General features: G+C 42.3%; 1 protein-coding gene and 1 non-coding gene across 4 annotated transcripts; one reads left to right on the top strand and one right to left on the bottom strand.

The window, feature by feature from the left end:
* Positions 1–12,268: 12,268 nt before the first annotated feature.
* On the top strand, positions 12,269–12,342 carry LOC121137895. Its single transcript, XR_005875161.1, has one exon. It is a non-coding gene; the product is annotated as a small nucleolar RNA SNORD55/SNORD39 (small nucleolar RNA).
* Positions 12,343–12,676: 334 nt separating this feature from the next.
* LOC121137857 (granzyme F-like) lies at positions 12,677–15,055 on the bottom strand. Of its 3 annotated transcripts, none has more exons than XM_040740679.1 (5): positions 15,001–15,055; positions 14,354–14,504; positions 13,769–13,904; positions 13,326–13,586; positions 12,677–12,940 (listed from the first exon to the last, which is right to left on the bottom strand). In XM_040740679.1, exons 1-5 carry the CDS (start codon positions 15,053–15,055, stop codon positions 12,797–12,799), a joined length of 747 nt encoding a protein of 248 aa, XP_040596613.1. In that variant the 3' UTR covers positions 12,677–12,796. The 3 variants fall into 3 exon arrangements, with proteins under 3 accessions (XP_040596613.1, XP_040596614.1, XP_040596615.1); XM_040740680.1 differs by having other exon boundaries at positions 13,521–13,586; XM_040740681.1 differs by lacking the exon at positions 13,326–13,586.
* Positions 15,056–18,347: the final 3,292 nt, after the last annotated feature.

Below are 18,347 nucleotides of genomic sequence, written 5' to 3'. Positions count from 1 at the left end.
TGGATGTGAAAACAGAATCCATCCTTCAGCTGCATTCAAGAAACACACCTTACACATCAAGGATAGACCTCTCATCTCAGGGCAAAAGTATGAAAAAAGATATTCCAAACAAATAAATATAAGAATCAAGCTGGTGTAGCCATTTAAGTATCTGGCAAAATAGACTTCAATTCAAAACTAATAATAAAAGATAGGGAAGGACACTCTATACTCATCAAAGGAAAAAATCACCAAGAGGACATTGCAGTTCCTAACATCTATGCACCAAACACAAGAACATCCAAGATTGTAAAAGAAACACTACTATAGCTTAAATCACATATTGATATTCACATGATGGTAGTGGGAGACTTCAATACTCCACTCTCACCAATAGGTAGGTCATCCAGACAAAAACTAAACAGAGAAATGCTACAGCTAACTGGAGTTATAAACCAAATGGACCTAAAAGATATTTGCAGAACATTTCCTCCAAACACAAAAGAATATATGTTTTTCTTCACCTCATAGAACTTTCTTCAAAATTGACTACATACTTGGACACAATGTAAGTCTCAATAGAATAGGAAAGGATGACATCAACGTATCCATATTTGCATACAATATAAGGAAACTCCTTCAGCTAATAAAAACTTTCATCAAAGTAGCTGTCTACAAAACTAAAAAATAAACCAGGGAAACAATACCTTTCACAATAGCCTCAAATAACATACAATATCTTGGGGTAACTCTAACTTAGCAAGCAAAAGATTTGTAGGATAAGAACTTCAAGTCTTTGAAGGAAGAAACTGAAGAAGACATCAGAAGATGGAAAGATTCCCCCATGCTCATGGATTGGTAGGGTTAATATACTAAAAATGGCCATCCTACCAAAAGTAATCTACAGATCCAATGCAATCCCATTGAATTCCCAATACAATTCTTCACATGTCTTGAAAGGACTATTTTCAACTTCATATGGGAACAAACAAGATTAAAACAATCCCAAATAGCAAAAGAAATGTGGGAAGTATCACTATCCCAGACATCACATTGTGCTATGGAGATGTCTTAGTTGTCATGGCAGGGAAAATGGCTGCACACAGGCAGACATGGTGTTGGACAAGTTGAGAGTTCTACATCTGGATCTGCAAGAAGCAGGAAGAGGGTGACACATGGCTTGATTTAAGTCCTTGGAACCTCTAGGCACACCCTGGATAACATACTTCCTCCAACAAGACCACACCTACTCCAACAAGGCCACACCTCCTAATCTCTCCCAAGTCATACCAACCCCTGATGACTAAGCATCAAACATATCAGCCTATGGGAGCCATTCTTATTCAAACCACCACATTCCTCTCCCTGGCTCCCACAAGCTTGTAGCCACATCAGAATGCAAACATGTGTTCACACAGTTTTTCACAGTTTCAACACTTTAAAAGTCCAAAATTCAAAGTCTCTTCTGAGACTCAGGGCAATCTCTTAACTGTAACTCCTTGTAAAATCAGAACCAAAATGCAGATACTTCCAACATATAGTGGCACAAGAAATATATTACCATTCCAAAATCTAGGGAAGCAATATAGTGAGGAAATATTGGACCAAAGCAAGACCTAAAACCAGCTGGACAAACTCCTAACCCTGCATTTCCATGTCTGATATCAAAGCACTCTTCAGATCTCCAACTCCTTTTAGTTTTGTTAAAAGCAATATGCTTCTGTCTCTTGGTCTGGTTCCACAACACTCTATTAGCAGCTTTCCTCAGCAGGTAACCCACAACTCTGGCATCTCCATCTGGGGTTTCCAAGGCAATACAGTTTTCACCTTCACACAATGGCCTCTTTGGACCTCCTTACAGGGTTGCCCTGACACATGCTTGGCCTCAGTGGCTTCCCTTAGTCATGGAGGAAAATTCCATAACCTCTTTCGTGTGTCCTTAACTCTAAAGCCAGAACCATATGGCCCAAGCTCCCAAGTTCTGCTGCTTGCTGGGATTGGAACATTGCCCCTTGTTCAATTACATCTGCATCAGCTTTCTGTCATTGATCATTTTCTTCACTGCTTAAGCTTTCCTTTAATTTCTTTTCACAACTTGGAAGTTTAGTGGGATGGGGGTCTTGCCATGAAGTCACCACTCCCTTTATTCCTTTAGCATTAGGATTTTCTTTTTTTCCTTTAAAAAAATTTTAGAAACACTTTTATTTACATATCCATCCCCCCCATTCTCTCATCCTCCCATCCTCCCATGTTTCCCACCAATCCCTCAACCCACCCACCATCACTCCCCAGGGATAGTGAGACCCTCCACAGGGGATCATCAAAGTCCATCACATCATTTGGGGGAGGGCCCTCCTTTCCATATCTGGGCAACAATAGTATCCTTCCATAGGGAATGGGCTCCCAAAGTCCATTTGTGACCTAGGAATAAACACTGGCTCCACTGTTAGAGGTTCCATAGACTGCCTTGGCCTCCTAGCTGGTACCCATATTAAAAGGGCTTGGTTTGGCCAATGCTGGTTCCCTGCTTTACAATAGTTGGGTCTGCGTGCTCTCATTAGGTCAGGTCAGCTGTTTCTGCAGGTATTGCCAGTTCTGTCTTGGTTCATTTGATCATCTCCTCCCTCTCCACAACTGAATTCTGGGAGTATGGCTCAGTGCTCATCTGTGGGTGCCTGTTTCTGCTTCGCTCAGCTACTGGGTCAAGGCTCTAGCAATGGTAACCAAGGTAGTTATCAATTTCATTATAGGGGAAGGGCATCAAAGGCAGCTTCCCCAACACTGCCTAGATTCTTAGTTGGGATCATCCCTGTGGGTCCCCAAACATTTCTCTGGTGCCAGACATCTCTCCAAACCTGTACTGGCTCCCTTTATCAAGGCATCTCCTTTCTTGCCCTCTTCCATTCCTCCCCTGTCTCAGTCCTCTGATCTCCTCCCCCTTCTCCCCTTTCCATCTCCCTTCTCTCTCCCCCCATACTCCCAATTTGTTCAGGGGTTCTTGTCCCTCTCCCCTTCTTCAAGGGACCATGAGTTTTTCTCTTGGGGTCCTCCTTGTTTCCTAGCCTCTCTGGCAGTGGGGATTGTGGGCTGGTAATCCTTTTCTCTATGCCTAAAAACCATATATGAGTGAGTACATACCATGTTTGTCTTTTTGTGACTGGGTTACCTCACTCAGGATGCTTTCTTCTAGTGCCATCCATTTGACTATAAATTTCAAGATTCCATTTTTCCCCCGCTGAGTAGTACTCCATTGTGTAAATGTACCACATTTTCTCTATCCATTCTTCAGTTGAAGGGCATCTAGGTTGCTTCCAGGTTCTGGTTATTACAAACAACACTGCTATGAACATAGTTGAACATATGTCCTTGTTGTATGAATGCACATTCTTTGGGTATATGCCCAGGAGAGGAATTGCTAGATCTTGAGGTAGACACATTTGCATTTTTCTGAGAAACCACTGTACTGATTTCCAAAGTGGTCATACAAGTTTGCATTCCCACCAGCAATGGAGGAGTGTTCCTCTTTCTCCACATCCTTTCCAGGATAGACTGTCATTGGTGTTTTTGATTTTAGCCATTCTGGCCAGTATAAGATGGTATCTCAGAGTTGTTTTGATTTGCATTTCCCTGATGACTAAGGATGTTGAGCACTTTCTTCAGTCTTTTAACCATTTTAGATTCCTCTATTGAGAATTCTCTACTTAGTTCTGCACCCCACATTTTAATTGGATTGTTTGGTGTTTTGGTGGCTAGCTTCTTGAGTTCATTATCTATTTTGGAAATCAGCCCTCTGTCAGAAGTGGGGTTGGTAAAGATCTTTTCCCATTCTGTGGATGCCATTTTGTCTTACTGATTAAGTCCTTTGCCTTACAGAAGCTTCTCAGTTTCAAGAGGACCCATGTATTAATTGTCCATCTCAATGTCTATGCTACTGGTGTTATGTTCAGGAAGCATTCACCTGTACCTATTCGTTCAAGGATACCTCCCACTTTCTCTTCTAGGAGGTTCAGTGTGGCTGGATTTATGTTGAGGTACTTGATCCATTTGGATTTAAGTTTTGTGCATGATGATAGATACAGCTCTATCTGCAATCTTCTACATGTCCGCATCCAGTTATGCCAGCACCATTTGTTGAAGATGCTTTCTTTTTTCCATTGCATAAATTTAGATTCTTTGTCAAAAATCAGGTGTTCTTAGGTGTGTGGATTAATATCATGGTTTTCAATTTGATTCCGTTGGTCCACCTGTTTATTTTTGTGCCAATACCAAGCTGTTTTCAGGATTATAGCTCTATAATAGAGCTTGAAGTCAGGGATGGTGATGCCTCCGGAAGTTCTTTATTGTACAGGATTGTTGTGGCTATCCTACACTTTTTTTGTTTTTCAATATAGTTGAGTATAGAATTGTGTTGGGATTTTGATGGGGATTGCATTGAATCGATAGATTTGGCAAGATTGCCATTTTACTATTCAACAGCATGGAAGATTTTTCCATTTTCTGGTATCTTCTTTAATTTATTTCTTTAAGGACTCAAAGTTATTACTGTACAGGTCTTTCACTTGTTTGGTTAGCATTACTCCAAGATACTTTATGCTCTTTGTGGCTATTGTAAAGGGTGATGTTTCTCTGATTTCTTTCTCAGCCCATTTATCATCTGATTTTTTGGAGTTCATTTTGTATCCTACCAGTTTGCTGAAGGTATTTATCAGCTGTAGGAATTCTCTGGTAGAGTTTTTTTTTGGGGTCACTTATGTAAACTATCATATCATCTGCAAATAGTGAAAGTTTGACTTCTTCCTTTCCAACTCGTACCCCTTTAATTTCCTTTTGTTTTCTTATTTCTCTAGCTAGAACTTCAAGTACAATGTTGAAGAGATATAGAGAGAGCAGCTTTGTCTTGTTCCAGATTGTAGAGGAATCGCATTGAGTTTCTCTCCATTTAGTTTGATGTTGGCCGTTGGTTTGCTGTATATTGCTTTTATCATGTTTAAGTATGATCCTGTTAGTCCTGATCTCTCCAAGACTTTTATCATGAAGGGGTGTTGGATTTTGTCACAGGCTTTTTCAGCATCTAGTGAGATGATCATGTGGTTTTTCTTTCTCAGTTTGTTTATATGGTGGATTACATTGATGGATTTTTGTATGTTGAACCACCTCTGCATCACTGGGATGAAGCCTACTTGATCATGGTGGATGATTTTCTAATGTGTTCCTGAATTTGGTTTGCCAATATTTTGTTGAGTATTTTTGCATCGATGTTCATGAGGGATATTGGTCTGTAGTTTACTTTCTTAGTTGTGTTTTTGGTTTGGGTACCAACATAATTGTAGCCTCATAAAAAGAGTTTGGCAATGTCCCTTCTGTGTCTATTGTGTAGAACAGGTTGAAGAGAATTGGTATAAGTTGTTCTTTGAATTTCTGGTAGAATTCTACACTAAAACCATCTGGCCCTGGGATTTTTTTTTGGTTGGGAGACTTTTGATGAATGCTTCTATTTCATTAGGGATTATATATCTGTTTAAATTGCTTATCTGTTCTTGATTTAATTTTGGTAAGTGATATCTACCCAAAAAACTGTCCATTTCCTTTAGATTTTCGAATTTTGTGGAGTACAGATTTTCAAAGTATGACCCGATGATTCTTTGGATTTCCCAAGTGTCCGTTGTTATGTCCCCCTTTTCATTTCTGATTTTTGTTAATTAGTATGCTCTCTCTCTCTGCCTTTTGGTTAGGTTGGATAAAGGTTTGTCTATCTTGTTGATTTTCTCAAAGAGTCAATGTCGCACCTGCTGTGCAGCCTGCATCCGAGAATGTAGTGAGGTGGTTGGGATAGATGACACAGAGACCGGTCGGTTGCTTTAAGAAAACTTTATGCTTCCCCAGTCAGCTTAGGAGGAGACCCCAAATCTGCTTAGGAGGAGACTCCCCAAGTCCGCTTAGGAGAGAGAATTCTCTCCAAGAAAAAAACGCTTTCCTTTTTAAGGACTTCTGCCATCCATCTACATACAATTCTCCAACAACTTTCCCAGACTTCTCACCCTCCTGGCTGGTGGTTTAATCTCCAGCCCCAGAATCGGGGAGAAACAGCAGGGGGGGGCAGGAAGAAGCATCTAGCCGTAGGGGGTGTCAAAGTCATGGTGTTTCAGTGAGCGAGCCCTTATCTGAGCCTTATCAAGAGCTTTATAGCACTGAATTGTTTTAAGTAAACATTATCTCACAGCTGCCTGCTCCCAGGCCGAAGGGGAAGTGGGTTTCTGCTCAAGGTCTGGTGTCCCCACAAGTCAACTCATCGTTATGTTGATTCTTTGTATTGTTTTCCTAGTTTCAACTTTATTGATTTCAGCTCCCAATTTGATTATTTCCTGGTGTCTACTCCTCCTGGGTGAGTTTGCTTCTATTTGTTATAGAGCTTTCAGTTGTGCTGTTAACTCTCTAGTGTTACTATTTTCCAGTTTCTTCATGTGGGCACCTAGTGCTATGACCTTTCTTCTTAGCACTGCTTTCAAAGTGTCCCAAAAGTTTGGGTATGATGTGTCTTCATTCTCATTGAATTCCAGGAAGTCTTTAATTTCTTTTTTTATTTCTTCCTTGACCCAGGAATGGTGCGATTGGGCATTGTTCAATTTCCATGAGTTTGTAGGGTTTCTGTGATTTATGTTGTTGCTGAATTCTAACTTTAAAGCATGGTGATCTGATAAGATACAGGGGTTATTCCAATTTTTTTGTACCTGTGGACGTTTGCTATGTTGCTGAGTGTGTGGTTGATTTCAGAGAAGATTACATGTGCAGCTGAGAAGAAGGTATATTCTTTTGTGTTTGGATGGAATGTTTTATAAATGTCTGTTAAACCCAATTGTTCATAACTTCTGTTAGTTCTATTATTTTCTTTCTTAAGTTTCTGTCTGGAGGTCCTGTCTAGTAGTGAGAACAGAGTGTTGAAGTCTCCTACTATCAGTATGTGATTTGAGCTTTAGTAATGTTTCTTTTATGAATGTGGCTGCCTTGGCATTTGGGTCATAGATGTTCAGGATTGAGACTTAATCTTGATGGATTTTTCCTGTGATGAATATGAAATGCCATTCTTCATCTCTTTTGATTGATTTTAATTTAAAGTTCAATTTGTTAGATATTAGGATTGCTACAACAGCTTGTTTCGTGGGTCCATTTGATTGGAAAATCTTTTCCTAACCCTTTACTAGAGGTAATGTCTGTCTTTGACATTGAGATGTGTTTCTTGTATGCAGCAGAAGGATGGATTCTGTCTTTGTATCCATTCTGTTAGCCTGTGTCTTTTTATAGGTAAGTTGAGACCATTGATATTGAGAGATATTAATGACCACTGATTGTTGATTCTTGTTTGTTTTGGATTTATTGTTGGTGGTGTTATTGTGGTTGGATTCTCTCCCCTTTTTTCTTTTGGTCTTTGTTAAAGTGGGATTATGTATTGCCTGTGTTTTTGTGATTGTAACTATCTTCATTGGGTTGTAGTTTTCCTTCCAGTACTTTCTGTAGGGCTGCATTATTTAAATCTGGTTCTGTCATGGAATATATTGCTTTCTCCGTACATAGTAATTGAAAGCTTTGCTGGGTATAGTAGTATGGGCTGGCATCCTTGTTCTCTTAGCATTTACAGGACATCTATCCAGGACCTTCTGACCTTCATAGTTTCCATTGAGAAGTCGGGTGTAATTCAGATAGGTCTGCCTTTATATGTTACTTGGCCTTTTTCTTTTGCTGCTTTTAATATTTTCCCTTCATTCTGTAGGTTTGGTGTTTTGATTATTATGTAGCAAGGGACTTCTTTTTTGTGATCCAGTCTATTTGATGTTCTGTAAGCTTCTTGTACTTTCATAGGCATATCCTTCTTTAGGTTGAGGAAGTTTTCTTCTATGGTTTGTTGAATATGTTTTCTGTACTTTTGAATTGTATTTCTTCACTGTCTTCTATACCTATTATTCTTAGGTTTGGCATCTTCACAGTGTCCCATATTTCCTGGATATTTTGTGTTAGGGATTTGTTGGACTTGATATTTTCTTTGGCTGATAACTGTATATCCTTTAATGAGTCTTCAATACCTGAGATTTTTTTCTTCCATCTCTTGTATTCTATTGGTTATACTTATATCTGTTTACCCAGCTTTTCTATTTCCAGCATCCCCTCATTCTGTGATTTCTTTACTGTTTCTATTTCATCTTTCAAGCCTTGAACTGTTTGAGTTGTTTCCTTCACTTGTTTGTTTGTTTGTTTTGACTCTCTTTAGATTCTTTAAGAGATTTGTTTATTCCTTCATTTTTTTGGTTTATTTTTTCTTCTATTTCTTTAAGGGATTTTCTCATTTCCTCTTTGATTGTCTCTATTATCTTCATAAAAAATTTTAAGGTCTGTCTCTTCTGCTTCATCTGCATTGTGCTTTTCAGGTCTTGTTGATGTGGATTCTCTATATTCTGGTGGAATCATATTGGTCTTTCTATTGCTGAGTGTGTTCTTATACTGCCGTCTTCCCATCCCTTCTTCAAGTGGGTGCAGGTTGGGTCTCTCTGTCTCCACTGGTCTCTTGGTGGCATATGTGGGCCAAGATTTCAGTGTCTGCAACTCTAGTTGGTCTGGCTTCTCCTGGTATTTTTCATACTTGAGCAGAGCTCAGTGGCGAGAGGGGGAGCCAAGAGTGGGGTGTAGCAGGAATCTCATCCGTCCTGAAGTGGAGTACAGAAATATACCCTGGAAAAAAGACAGTATCTTCAACAAGTGTTGCTAATCAAACTGGTCAGTTGCTTGTAGAAAAATCCGAATAGATCCATATTTGTCTACCTGCACAAAACTCAACCCCAAGTGGATCAAAGACCTCCACATGAAACCAGATACACTGAATCCGATAGAACAGAAAGTACCTTGACCTCACTGGCACAGTAAAAGATTTTCTGAAGAGAACACCATTAGTACAGGCACTAAGATCAACAATAAATTGGAACTCATGAAACTGCAATGCTTCTTTATGGCAAATGACACTGTTGTTTGGACAAAGTGGCAGCCTACAGAATGGGAAAAGGTTTTTCCAACTTCGTATCTGATAGAGGGTTGATATCCAAAATATATAAAGAACTAATTTTTTTCAAAAGAGGAGCCAAATGGTTGAGAAACACTTAAAGAAATGTTTAACATCCTTAGTCCTGAGAGAAATGCAAATCCAAACTACTCTGAGATTTCATCTTGCACCCATCAGAATGGTTAAGATCAGTAAACAAATGACAGCTCATGCTGGAGAGAATGCAGATTTAGGGGAACACTCATCCACTGTTTGTGGGAGTGCAAACATGTATAGCCACTATGAAAACCAGTGTGGTGGTTCCTTGGGAAGATGGGAATAAATCTATGCTCAAGATCCAGCTATATCACTCCTGGGCATATACCAAAAAGATGCTCCACCCTACCACAGTGACACTGGCTCAACCAAGTTTGCTGCTGCTCTACTCCTGATATCTGGAAACCACCTAGATATAGGATCTTCCCTGCTTCCTTGCTTCTCCAGAGTTGTGAATTGTAGGCTGGTTATCCTATGCTCTATGTCTAATAACCACTTATGAGTGAGTGCATACCATGTTTTTCTTTCTGTGTCTGGGTTACCTCACTCAGTATGATTTCTTCTAGTTCTAACCATTTGTCTGAGAATTTCAAGATTTCACTGTTTTTTTTCTACCAAGTAGTCTGCCATTGTATAAATATACCACATTTTCTTTATCCATTCTTTGGTTTAGGGACATCTAGGTTGCTTTCAGATTCTGACTATTACAAACAATGCTGCTATAAACATAGTTGAACAAATGTCTTTATGGTATGAATGTGCATTTTTTAGGAATATGCCTAAGAATGGAATTGCTGGATCTTGAGGTAGACTGATACCCATTTTTCTGAGAAGCCACCATACTGATTTCCAAAGTGGCTGTGAAAGTTTTCACTCCCACCAGCAATGGAAGAGTGTTCCCCTTTCTCCACATCCTCTTTAGCATGAACTATCATTGGTGTTTTTTATTTTTGTCATTTTAATGGGTATAAGATGGTGTCTCAGAGTTGTTTTGATTTGCATTTCCTTGATGACTAAGGATATTGAAGAATTTAAGTTCCTTTCAGCCATTTTAGATTCCCTCTATTGTGAATTCCCTATTTAGTTCTGTACTCCACTTTTTATTAGATTGTTTGGTGTTTTGGTGACTAGCTTCTTAAGTTCTTTGTTAAATTTGGAGATAACCCTCTGTTAGATGTGGAGTTGGTGAATATTTTTTCCCACTCTGTGCACTGCCTTTTTGTCTTGTTGACTGTGTCCTTTGCCTTACAGAAGCCTCTCAGTTTCAGGAGGTCCCATTTATTAACTGTTGATCTCAGTGTCTGTGCTACTGGTGTTACATTCAGGAAGTGTCCCCATAGATTGCCTAGGTCTCCTCACTGACACCCACATTCAGGGGGTCTTGATCAGTCTCATCCTGGATTCCCAGCCATCAGTCTGTGATTCAAGAGCTAACCCTTGTCACGTCAGCTGTTTCTGGGGGTTAAACAAACTCAGTCTTAACCCCTTTGGTAATCAGTCCTCCCTCTCTGTCACTGGGCTCCTTGAGTTCAGCTCAGTGTTTAGCTGTGGGTGTCTGCCTCTGCTTCCATCATTCATTGGATGAAGGCTCTGTTTCCCAGACTCTCTGGCTGTGGGATTGTAGGCTGGCACTCCCCAGATCCATGTCTAAAATGCATATACGAGAGAGTACATGCCATGTTTCTCTTTTTGTGACTGGGTTACCTCACTCAGGATGGATTCTTCTAGTGCCGTCCTCATATCATCTATTTTTATCATATTCTTCCCTCTGTCAACTCTTCCCCCTCTCTCTGCCCACTAAACATCTCTCTCTCTTTCTCTCTCCCTCTCCCTTTCCCTCTCCCCCTCTCTCTTTTCCCTCTCAAAAACCAAAACCTAAACCAAAAAACTCCAGAGCACACCTCAAAATAACCTTCAGAAAATGAAAATCAAAACTGAAGAAAATTGGTCCTTCTAAAAGCACCACAGGAGAGTGATATGTGTCAGAACACTGCAATGAACACAGAGTAGCTGCATATGCAGAGTCAAGCAAAATCAACACCCAACAGTGCAGGAACTTTAAGAGTATAATTCAATAGTGGTGCTGATTGAGGGGCTGAAATAGGGTCGCAGGGGTCCTAATGAGCTGTCTTATACTCCAGCTGGAGTGGCGGCTCTGTGGTTAGAATCTGAAGTAAGGCACAGCCCCCTACTTGTCCTCCTCCTGACCATCTCTTTCAGTGAGGGCTCCACATGAGGTACAGTGGAAACCACAGTCTTGGAGGCTTTCCAACCTTCTTCCTATTCCACACACTGCTTTTCTGAACCAATGAAGACTGCACATGTCACTATTAGAATAAAGAGAATTTAATCATTCTTAAAGCATGGTTTTTGTGTGAATTCCAAATATATATCCATTTGGGCCAAATTGACCTGTCTAGTGACACTTGGCAGTGAAGGTGAAAAAGGAATCTACTGTGTGTCTTATACAAAACCAGAGATGTACGAGTATTAGTGTAAAACAGATACTTCTAGCCTAGCATCCCTTGGATCCCTCTGGTTCACAAACTGCTATACCTTATGGTGCCAGCTGGGGGAGACAGAGTTTCCAGGCTGAACCTGAGTTGTTAAGTGACTGGAGGTCATGGCTGTGCCTTTTCATGGAATACTTGGGTTGGAAAAGGGCTCAGCTAGCCTGCCCTAGGTGGCTGGAGTCAGCACCAGGTGACTGGCACCCCATTTGTAGCTGGACTAAGAGTTGAGGAGATTGCAAGTGTTTGAACCTTGTAGGTAGATGAGTGAAAGGCTGGTTTAAACCAGGGCTGGGGGAGGTGGGGCTGGATCAGAAGCTACTGGAGGCTAGGGGAAGTCAGTGGAAAACACTGGAAGCCAGCAAGGGGTTCAGAAGCTGACTGAGCTCCGAGAGATGGAACCTAGGTGAGCCTGGGACAATCAGAGGGATGTCTCAACCTGCTAGACTGCACACAGTTAAGGAGAGTCTTGTACTCTGCCCTGCTGGAGAGGGGGAGGTCCTGGAAACAGAAAACTTATCCAATGACATGGCCCATGGCCTTCTGAATTCCCAGAGTCAAATCTCCCTTCACTGGAATGCCTTGTTTGATTGTCTGCAAAAGGTTAGGACTTGATGAAGGTGGCTTGGAGATGGTAGGGATTTCCTATCCTGGGGAGATTCATTTCTATAGGACTCAGTGTGAAAAGCAGTGACAGAGTTCAGCACATATCAGTAATGCTGCAGATTCCTGCTTGTGTTGTGAGAAAGTCAGCCTTGGAGAGTTGGGTATTAAAATATGTATTTGGTTGGATATCATGGCACACACCATTAATCCCAGCACTGGGGAAGCAGAGGCAGGCAGATCTCTGTGAGTTTAAGGCCAGGCTGGACTACATAGCAAAGTCCAGGTCAGCCAGAGCTATGCAGTGAGATCCTATCTCAAAAATCAAACAAACAACCTGCTCACCGGCACCATGTATGGGCGATAAGTATGTGGGAATTGTCTAGTGTGAAGTTTAGGTAGGGGGAGGGGCAGGGGAAGAAGAAGGCAGGAATGCACAGAGCTGACATGAGAGGCTGCCTGGACCAGACAGGTGCACACGAGAGTGACTCCAACAACACAGGACTTCAGCTGCACTCACTGTGGAGATCAGTTTATTAGAATTTCCAGCCATTGCTGTGTGCTCCATGAAGGTATTGCCTGTGTCCAGACAAGCTGGTCAGACACAGCTGGGTTTTACCACTTGCTAGACGGGCTTCATGCTTCTTTTTATCCATTGCAGGAAAGACACGACTTTAGTGAAGATTCCTGGAGCAATCCTCTTGGATTTCCCATAGGACACAACTCCATAAGCTCTGTTGTCACACACGAGGGGTCCCCCAGAGTCACCCTGTGGACAGGGAAAGAAGAACTGAGCCTGGTTCCCCTGGCTCTGCTCTCCCTACCTCCTCCTGGGAAGGTTAACTGTTAGGTCACAGCAGGGACAGGTTTTCAAATTCCCTCAGTATCAGAGCTCCCTGGGTGCCCGGCTCTTCCTTCTAGCTCAGTCCCACACTTCCCCTGTAGTCCTCAGGGAAACTCTGGGGTAATTTATGCTGCTTTGGGATGGCGGATGTTTCCCATCTTCCACTCTTGCTACCCCATGGAGAAACTGAGAGCTGGCTTTGGGATGTCACTGCTGTGAGCTGAAGCTTGAGGGTTTGGCCATTGTCATAACTAGGCCTCTCCTAGGGTCCTGTATCCCTGCCTTCTGTTTGTTAAATGCTTGAACCCACCTTGAAAGCAGACTGGATTTTATTCGGGTCTCCAGCACAGATCTGTGTTGCTCTGGAGTAGTGGGAGAAGTACAATTTGCATTTCTGGTCCTCCTCAGTGATCAATACAGCCTCTTGGAGCACAGCAGTTCCTCTAGTGGCATTGAGAGATGTTGACCCCCAGCCAGGCAGGCGGCACACATGCCCTGGCTTCACCTGGGCATTGACCCTGGGCAGCTTGAGGGGCCTCACAGCTTTAGTCCTCCTGGCCTTCCTCTCTAGCTGATGGGGAAGAGGCAGGAGAGAGCAGCTCAGCCAGGAGCCTGCTGGCCTGGGACACTCTGAAAACCAGGAAGGCAGGGAGGAAAAGCAGGAAGAGAGCAGGATTGGAGGAGCATTCCCTGCAGCAAGCAGAGCACAGGCACCAGGGGTGGGGATGTGTGGATGGGGGGGGCAGGTCTCACCTTTAAGAGCATGATGTCATTGGTGTAGTCCATGGGATTATAGGCCGGGTGTGGAATGGCTTTTGCCACAGGGATGATCTGCTGGGTCTCCTCCTGTGCCTTGATATTGTGGGCTCCCAGAGTGACTTTCATGGAGCTGTAGAGGTCAGAGTGGAGACGAGAGATGTGGAGTGAGAGAGGACACTATCCTGGAGGTGTACAAGGCAGGGCAAGTAGTGTGGTGCTCTAGCTGAGGGGACTTGAGGAGACAGGAGGGTCTCGGGTTTGATGTGTTTTTCTTTGCTTCCCAATGACTTGAGACAACTGGGGGCTCCGTCTTGCTTCTAGACAATTTTCCAAAGTTTGCATTGACTCCTACTGTGTGCGTTCAACCTCAACCACTGCTTTAGCTTGGTCAGTGTCAGTGTTTTCACTAACTGTGCTGCTGGCACTGGCCTCTCATCCTTTGATCTCATAGTTTCCCTGTTTTCAGATTCCCATTTTCACAGTCCTGGCTTCTAGCCAACTCTCACAGGAGCATCCACAAGTATAGGGCAGGAGCTCTTGTTGGGGTCTCAGAAACCTGGGCCTGCTGATTTACCTCACCTTCCCAGGCAGTGGGCAGCTGTCAGCACGAAGTTGTCTCGCACCAGGAAGCCTCCACAGCGACCCTTCTTCCCATCATCACGCACGAACTGAATAAATGCCATGTAGGGGCGGGAGTGGGGCTTAACCTCATGTCCCCCGATGATCTCCTCTGAAAGACAAGGCTAGAATATGGGGTGTCTGGGAGCAGCAGATGGGGTCAGGAGGGAAGATCTTGGGAAGGATGAAGATGATAGGATCTGCAGTTCCACAATCTTGTTGTGGACAGAATTCCTTCCACACAGAATAGTCTTTGTTAAATCTTAAGCCACAGCCCTGATCTGAGAAGGGGTGGGTAGCACTTGTACAAGTACATGGATGGACAAGCTCTATCTTCATGATGGTAGAGACCAAGGGGGTTCTGCATGGCTTGCCTTGGTCATTACCTTGTTAATATCCTAACCCCGCTAATGACTTTGTTGGTGCCTCCTTTCCTCAGACCTTGCTGAGAATCTCACCAGTGACAGATACTCATATGTGGGGTTGGTGTGGGACCTGAGGTTCAGAAAGCTCCTGGCTCAGTGCAGGACAGTTCCTGACTAGAGCTGAGCAGAGCGTCCACAGAGGTATTATGGGATGGCACCCCTGAGACCGGGGTGTTCACTCACCTGCACCAGCTCCACTTGGCAGAAGAAAGGTCAGGAGAATCAGGACAGGTGACATCTTCTCAGGGAGGCTGATCAGGTTGGAGGAGGACAGAGTAGACACAGCCATTGAAGGGATGGAGGAGGTGAGTGACCAGTGCCCTCACAGGCATTTAAACCTGTGCACCTCAGCTCTGATTGGCTCTATCAGTTAAGGAAACTTTCTGGTTAGATAAAATGACACTGACACTGTACCAACCTTAGCTAAGCTGGGATGAAGACCAAGAAATAAGGGCTTGAGTCTGTGGTTGAGGGAGGTCTGAGACCAAGGAAGTCCTCACAGTGTCTGCACTGAACCAAAGTCTGTCCTTTTTTTTCTTACATCCTGTGCATTCTGGTAAGATCTCTTTTGGTTTCTTTGGTTTCTTTCTTTTTAATTTTAATTTTAAAATTTAAATTAGAAACAAGATTGCATCACATGTCAATTTCAGGTCCCCCGCTCTTTCCTTCCCCTCCTTCCATGCCCTCCCACCAACCCCCAATATCCTCTCATTTCCCCAGAGAGGGTGAGGCCCTCCATGGGGGTGTCCATAGTCTGTCATTTCATCCAGGGAAGGGGCTAGACCTTCCCCCAAGAGTCCAGGCTGAGAGTGCATCTCTCATTGTTGGATGGACACCCAAAGTCCATTTGTATACCCGGGATAAATACTCATCTACTACCCAAGGCTCAATAGATTACCTAGGCCTCCTCACTGACACCCACATTCAGGGGGTCTTGATCAGTCCCATCCTGGATTCCCAGCCCTCAGTCTGGGATTCAAGAGCTAACCCTTGTTAGGTCAGCTGTTTCTGGGGGTTAAACCAGCCCAGTCTTAATCCCTTTGATCATCTGTCCTCCCTCTCTGTCACTGGATTTCTTGAGTTCAGCTCAGTGCTTAGCCGTGGGAGTCTGCCTCTGCTTCCATCAGCCACTGAATGAAGGTTCTGTTTCCCAGACTCTCTGGCCATGAGACTGTAGGCTGGCACTTCCCAGATATAGGTCTAAAATCCATATATGAGAGAATACATGCCATGTTTCTCTTTTTGTGACTGGGTTACCTCACTCAGGATGGTTTCTTCTAGTGCCATCCATGTGCCTGCAAATCTCAGGATTCCATTGTTTTTTTCTGCTGAATAGTACTCCATTGTGTAAATGTACCACATTTTCTTTATCCACTCTTCGGTTGAGGGGCATCTAGGTTGCTTCCAAGTTCTGGCTATTACAAATAATGCTGCTATGAACATTGTGGAACAGATGTCCTTATTGTATGAATGCGAATCTTTTGGATATATGCCTAAGAGTGGAGTTGCTGGGTCTTGTGGTAGGCTTATTCCCATTTTTCTGAGGAATCTCCATACTGATTTCCAAAGTGGGTGTATGAGTTGGCACTCCCACCAGCAGTGGAGGAGTGTTCCCCTCTCTCCACATCCTCTCCAGCATAAATTGTCATTGGTATTTTGATTTTAGCCATTCTGACAGGAGTAAGATGGTATCTCAGGTTTCTGGATATCATGAATAGAGGAGCAACAAACATGGTTGAGCCAGTGTCACTGTGGTAGGTTGGAGCATCCTTTGGGTATACGCCCAAGAGTGATATAGCTGGATCTTGAGCGTAGATCTATTCCATTTCCTAGGGACCACCACACTGATTTCCATAGTGGCTATACAAATTTGCACTCCCACAAACAATGCATGGGTTTTCCCCTAAATCCGTATCCTCTCCAACATAATCTGTCATTTATTTTTTTATTTTAGCCATTCTGATTAGTGTAAGATGAAATATCAGGGTGGTTTTGATTTGCCTTTCCCTGATAATTAAGGATGTTGAGCATTTCCTTATATGTCTTTCTGCCATTTGAGATTTTCTGTTGGGAATTCTCTATTTTTTTTCAATTGGATTATTTGGTAGTTTGATTTCTAGTTTCTTGAGTTCTTTGTATATTTTGGAGATCAGCCCTCTGGCAGATGTGGTGTTGATTAAGATCTTTTCCCATTCTGCAGGGAGCCCTTTTGTCTTGTTGACCATGTTCTTTGCTTTACAGAAGCTTCTCAGTTTCAGGAGGTCCCACTTATTAATTGTTGCTCTCAGTGTCTGTGCTACTGGTATTCTATTTAGGAAGTAGTCTCCTGTGCCTATGCATTCAAATGTATTTCCTATTTTCTCTTCTATATGGTTCAGTGTGGATGGATTTATATTGAGGTCTTTGATCCATTTGGACTTGACTTTTGTGCATGGCAATAGATATGGATCTACTTGCATTCTTCTACATGTTGACAGCCAATTATACCAGCACCATTTGTTGATATGTTTTCTTTTTCCATTTTATATTTTTAGCTTCTTTGTCAAAAATTAGGTGTTCATAGTTGTGTGGGTTGATATCTGGGTCTTTGATTCAATTCCATTGGTCTATCTGTGTGTTTTTATGCCAATACCAAGCTGTTTTCATTACTATAGCTCTATAGTAGATCTTGAAGTCAGGTATGGTGATGTACCCAGATGATCCTTTATTGTTCAGGACTGTTTTGGATATCCTAGGTTTTTTGTTTTTCCGCATGAAGTTGAGAATTGTTCTTTCAAGTTCTCTGAAGAATTGTGCTGTGATTTTGATGAGAATTGTATTGAATCTATAGATTACTTTTGGTAGGATTGCCATTTTTTACTATGTTGATCCTACCTATTCAAGATCATGGGAGATCTTTCCATTTTCTGATATCTTCTTAAATTTCTTTCTTTAAAGACTTTGCCATATAGGTCTTTCACATGTCTGGTTCGAGTTACCCCAAGATATCTCATGCTATTTGTGGCTACTGTAAAGGGTGATGTTTCTCTGGTTTCCTTCTCAGGCTGTTTGCCATTAGTATATAGGAGGGCTATTGAATTTTTTGTTAATCTTGTATCCTGCTACACTGCTGAAGGTGGTTTTCATTTGTAGAAGTTCTCTGGTAGAATTTTTGGGTTCACTTATGTATACTATCATAGCATCAGCAAATAGAGTGTGACTTTTTCTTCTCCAATTTGTATCCCTTTGATCTCCTTTTGTTGTCTTATTGCTATAGCTAGAATTTCCAGTACAATGTGGAGCAGATATGGAGAGAGTGGACAGCCTTGCTGTGTTCCTGTTTTCAGTGGTATTGCTTTGAGTTTCTCTCCATTTAGTTTGATGCTGGCTGCTGGGTTACTGTCGATTGCCTTTACTATGTTTAAGTATGTTCCTTGTATCCCTATTCTCTCTATGGCTATTAAAGGGGTGCTGAATTTTGTTGAAAGCTTATACAGCATCTACTAAGATGATCATGCAGTTTTTTCTTTCAGTTTGTTTATAAGGTGGAT

The sequence above is a fragment of the Mesocricetus auratus genome, unplaced genomic scaffold (genome assembly GCF_017639785.1).
Source record: "Mesocricetus auratus isolate SY011 unplaced genomic scaffold, BCM_Maur_2.0 Super-Scaffold_100707, whole genome shotgun sequence".
Classification (NCBI taxonomy): Eukaryota; Metazoa; Chordata; class Mammalia; order Rodentia; family Cricetidae; genus Mesocricetus; species Mesocricetus auratus.
The sequence above is the reverse complement of the archived record's forward strand: the minus strand, read 5'-3'. Positions and strand labels throughout refer to the sequence as shown.

Bases quoted from the DNA above. Each gene is read 5' to 3' on its own strand.
- LOC121137857 (XM_040740679.1), bottom strand. From the start codon at position 15,055: ATGTCACCTGTCCTGATTCTCCTGACCTTTCTTCTGCCAAGTGGAGCT. The intron at 14,505-15,000 runs GTGAGTGAACAC...CTTGTCTTTCAG, and splicing joins GCCAAGTGGAGCTGGTGCAG to AGGAGATCATCGGGGGACAT. The intron at 12,941-13,325 runs GTGGGTTCAAGC...CCCTGTCCACAG, and splicing joins AAATCCAGTCTGCTTTCAAG to GGTGACTCTGGGGGACCCCT.